The sequence below is a fragment of the Xenopus laevis genome, chromosome 1S (genome assembly GCF_017654675.1).
Source record: "Xenopus laevis strain J_2021 chromosome 1S, Xenopus_laevis_v10.1, whole genome shotgun sequence".
Classification (NCBI taxonomy): Eukaryota; Metazoa; Chordata; class Amphibia; order Anura; family Pipidae; genus Xenopus; species Xenopus laevis.
Window position 1 is genome coordinate 182,062,278 of NC_054372.1, and position 4,876 is coordinate 182,067,153.

The 4,876-nt window shown below is 40.1% G+C and overlaps 1 protein-coding gene across 4 annotated transcripts in view; it reads right to left on the bottom strand.

Annotated features, from left to right (window-relative positions):
• Positions 1-1,238: 1,238 nt before the first annotated feature.
• isl1.S (ISL LIM homeobox 1 S homeolog) overlaps positions 1,239-4,876 on the bottom strand; it is a 10,292-nt gene continuing 6,654 nt past the window's right edge. For 2 of the 4 annotated variants that reach the window (XM_041572211.1, NM_001110718.1), the window contains 2 exon segments: positions 3,742-3,909; positions 1,239-2,368 (listed from right to left, as the gene is read on the bottom strand). In XM_041572211.1, the coding sequence (XP_041428145.1) occupies positions 2,237-2,368; positions 3,742-3,909 (300 nt within the window). In that variant the 3' untranslated portion in view covers positions 1,239-2,236. 4 annotated transcript variants of the gene reach the window in all.

The following is a 4,876-nucleotide window of genomic DNA, read 5'->3' on the forward strand; positions in this document are numbered from 1 at the left end:
AGTGTGAGTGAGTGAGTGTGTGTGTGAGAGTGTGTAAGTGTGTGTGAGTGAGTGTGTGTGAGTGTGTGTAAGTGTGAGTGAGTGTGAGTGAGTGTGTGTGTGTGTGTGTGAGTGTGTGTAAGTGTGTGTGTGTGTTTGTGTGTGTAAGTGTGTGTGTGAGTGTGTGTAAGTGTGTGTGAGTGAGTGTGAGTGAGTGTAGCACATATAGCTCAGATATAAAGAAAACTGAGACCATATAGCCTAATGGATATTCCTTTTGCTCTTAGGGATTGTTCACCTTTCAATTAACTTTTAGTATGATGTAGAGAGTGATATTCTGAGACAATTGGCAATTGGTTTTCATTTTTTATTATTTGTGGTTTTCGAGTTATTTATCTTTTTTTTCAGGAGCTCCCCAGTTTGCAATTTCAGCAATCTGGTTGCTAGGGTCCAAATTACCCCAGCAACCACACACCCTGGTTTGACTGGACTACGAAAAGGAGAGGCCTGAATAGAAAAGATGCAAACGCCTTACAGAGAATTTGTTTTTTTAGATGGGGTCAGCGACCCTTATGTGAAAGCTATAAAGAGTCAGAAGAAGGCAAATAATTAAAAAAACACTATAAAAATAAATAAATAAATAATGAAGACCAATTGAAAAGTTGCTCAGAATTGTTAATTCTATAACATACTAAAACCGTCCCTTTAAATTTAATCTATAAAAACAAAAGTCCTGTTATGGTGCATTCAAAAAACATAAGGAACATTTTTAAATAAATATATATATATATATATATATATATATATATATATATATATATATATATATATATATATATATATATATATATATAAATAAATAGATGGGGATATATGGTTGGTGCAAAGTACCCTAAATAAAATGAAGGACTTCTAAAATATAATTATTATTACCATGGATTTATTAGGGATAGATATACCCTATTTCCTCTATATTATTTGGTATTAATGTATATTTATTTGTATGAACATGAGATAACTTTTTGCACCACCATCACTCTCCCTCCCCCCAGCCTGTATACATTAACCCTATATCAGCCTTTCCAGTAGCTGCCAATATATATAATTCCTCCCCAGTGCAGGAGCCTTATAGGTTGTTCTTCACTACAAGGAGTTTTTCTTTCCAAACAAATCGGTTTGATACGGGATAGACAAAACACACAAACATAAAAGGCAGAGACCAAGTTACAACCAAAAAATGAATAATTAAAAAAAAAAAGTTTTTTCTTTATCGATATTTTTTACTTCAGCAAACAAAAAATATAGTCAAATAAACATGAAAAGTGGCAAGTCTTCCGACAATAAATAATAAATTACTTTATAATTTGCAATTCAAGAGCAAACAAAAAAAAAAATGCTGCCTTTTTTTTCTCTTTATTTCCAGAGAGGAACAGTCGTTTGAACCGATAACTATACACATCTTTGGGGGCAACAAAAAAAATCAAAGTCCTTGGACAGACAAGAATCAGACGCAATCCAGAGACGCATGTGGCAGAGAGAGAGAGAGGTATACCTTGTTGTTGCGATGCTTCCTAGACTTGGTTTGAGCATTAAAAAAAAAAAAAAATTATATTGGAAAAAAAAATAAGCAGTGTCTTTAGCTGTTGTCTTTGTTTTACTCCCCCCCCCCATTATTGTAGTTTTTTTTTAACGTTAATAAGGTTTCATGAGAAAGGACAAGTGGTGCATGCTATAGGCGACCTGGATTTCCACACCCCCAGGTGAAACACTACATGGCAACTCCAACATCTCACCCTGCAGGGATCCCAAGCACTGTCCCTTTAACTTGAGTCTGGGGTGCTGCCTGCAGATCGATCGCAGCTCCTGTTTGGCAGGGCAGTGATTAAGTGATGTCAGGAGAGATAAAAGAAGCACCATTGGGATTAGGGTGATCCCTCCTATCTGGGTCCATCTTGGTCTGTTCTGGGATGTTCCAATGGGGGGTATGGGGGGAAGGTTAAATGCTATTTTTGGAGATCCATAGATAGAAATCCTCTACAGCACTCAATCTTGTCTGCCGTGATACTCCAACCACCATGTCCTTGTCCTTCACTCCTAGTAAGATCCCATGATTGTCTTCACAGTGTGGCTGCCATCCCATGTTCTGTAGGCGGCCCCGCATCCTATGGAGTTGGCTGGATTCTCTGTCTGCTGGGTCCTAAAACACTTCCTTTCAGTCCAAGCTTTGCCCTCAACAGAGGGAACCAGTCCATGCCCATCATGCCTCTATAGGGCTGGCTACCATGCTGTTTGGGGTATCTGGGAGCTGGGAGGACATGGAGGCCACCTCACTCCCTGTAGAGTTAGAGCCAGGTCCTCCTTCTGAAAAATTAACCTGTGAGAAACAGGTCTTAAATTAGAAGCAGAACAGAAAGAAAGAGAGAGAGAAAGAGTGTGTGAAAGGAATGGCAGGACAAGGATCTCTAAGCATACAACAAGCCAACAACTGAACTAAACTGGGGCCTTACTGGAGGCAGATATCTAACATAGTAACACAGTAGCAAGTTAGGTTGAAAAAAGACACACGTCCATCTAGTTCAACCTTTTAACTCTATTTTAACCTGACTAACTGCTAGATGACAGTTGTAGTGAGGCTAGACCTTTTATATATATATATATATATATATATATAATACACAAAAGCCATGAATATCCTGTAAATTATATCCTTATAAACGGTGAGTAGTGATGTCATCAGTTATAAACGGTGAGTAGTGATGTAATTTCTGTCACATGACTCACTAAAATTTGTGTATTATAATAAATAAAGTACCCCCAGTTGTAAAATATGAGGATATTAGAAGTTACCTCGGAGTTCCATGACCTGTATAAAAACTCGGCCTTCAGCCTTGTGTTTTTATATGGTCATGAAACTCCTCGGTAACTAATAATATCCTTATATTTTACAAGAGGGGGTACTTTATTCACTATTTATTCTTGAAAAAAAGAATCATACATACACATGTACAACATAACAGTTTGCTCTCACCCTGGTTTGCATCTAACATTACAGATACTTTTGCACACCCAATATGTGAACTTGTGTGTGTTTGTGTGTGGATTGTGGATGTGTGTGTGTGTGAATGTGAGGGAGAGAGATGTGTGTGGATGATTGTATTTGTGTTATTGAGAGAGAGTGTGTTTCTGTGTGTGTGTGTAAAAGAGAATAATTATGATTATGGTATGTGTAGGAGTTGTGAGTTTGTGTGTGTGTGTATGTGTGTGTGTTAGAGCAAAAAGAGGGGATAGTGTGTGCTTGTGTGTAGATTGTGGATGTGTGTGTGTGTGTGTGTGAATGTGAGAGGGAGAGATGTGTGTGGATGATTGAATTTGTGTTATTGATTGTGTGTGTTTTGAGTGTGTGTGTGTGTGCAAAAAGAGAATGAATGTGATTATGGTGTGTGTGTGTGTGTGTGTGTGTGTGTGTGTGTTAGAGCAAAAAGAGGGGATAGTGTGTGGATTGTGGATGTGAGAGATGTGTGTGGATGATTGTATTTGTGTTATTGATTGTTTGTTTTGAGAGAGAGAGAGAGAGAGAAAGAGAGAGAGAGAGAGAGAGAGAGAGAGAGTGAGTGTAAATTAGAGTGAATATGATTATATGTATGTGCAGGAGTTGTGAGCTTGTGTGTTTTAGAGCAATTTAGCAAAGGGAGGGCATAGTGTGTGTGTGTGTGACAGAGAGTGTGTTAAGTGTGAGACCCCCAGTAGCAGACTATCACTCACCAGTTGCTGGAAGGCCGGCTGATCAATGTCACTCTGTAGGGCAAAGTCACTGAGGACTTTCCAGGGGGGCTGATAAGTCTGCACTTCCACCGGGTTCGCCTGTAACCCACCGTCGTGTCTTTCGGGACTGGAGGCCACCATAGGGGTCCCTGTCATCCCTTGTATATTCTGGGGAGAGATCAGGGCACGGACGTCAGTGACTTTCATTAGCAATCGCACCGATTAAATCCAGCGATCTGATTCCCTGCGATCTAATTGTGTGTTGCGCCTTCCCACATAATTCTGCTTTTTTGGGGGGGAGGGGGGGTTAAATGCAGATTAACCCCACAGTATCGCCCGTTTAAATATAACACAATAGATATTTATACAAAAGGCAAGTCAAGACTTTGACCCCCAGCCCAGGATTATCGGGGACAGCAAAGCTGACACTCTATTAATTAGCACGCACGCTCCCAAACAATAATTAGACTGGGAGACAAGTTACCTGGACAGACAAGGTTGGGACCCATCAATCACTCCCTTCCCATCGCACCGACACATCGCTCCCAGCTATTGTCACACACAGACACACACACTCACACACACACACACAGCTTATTGGCTCACGCGGATTGATGGGCTAAATCCAGTCATTTTTATCTGACTCCACTAGTTGGAAATTCGACAAAAAAAAAGAATGCGACATCGCCGCAGACATATCGGTGGGTGAAAGGGGAAAGGGAGCTGTCTGACGACTTTTGGAGGGATTCTGTCCATCCCTTTCTTTTAGGAAACCGTTGAAATAATTCTCTCTCTCCCACCACATTTACACAATAATAACACAAATATAATCGACAATTATATTCTGTCCTTGAACGCTACCCACACGCTCTTGTGCAGTTTTGATCGCTCCACACAATCTGCTGCAAAACTACACAAGCGCTAGTCTTTCTGCTGCTGCGACAATGAATCCCCCGGCTGGTTCTGCACAGCAAACTATTTCCTTCTGCTATTCAACACAGGGAAAGATATGGGGAAACAAATGTACTATACCAGTGCCAGTAACTGGGTTTAGTGGAATAAATTAAAATCAATTAAAATATCTATGGCTTCCTCCTGTGCAAATGCACTCTGGTATATAGGACCAGTCTATCAA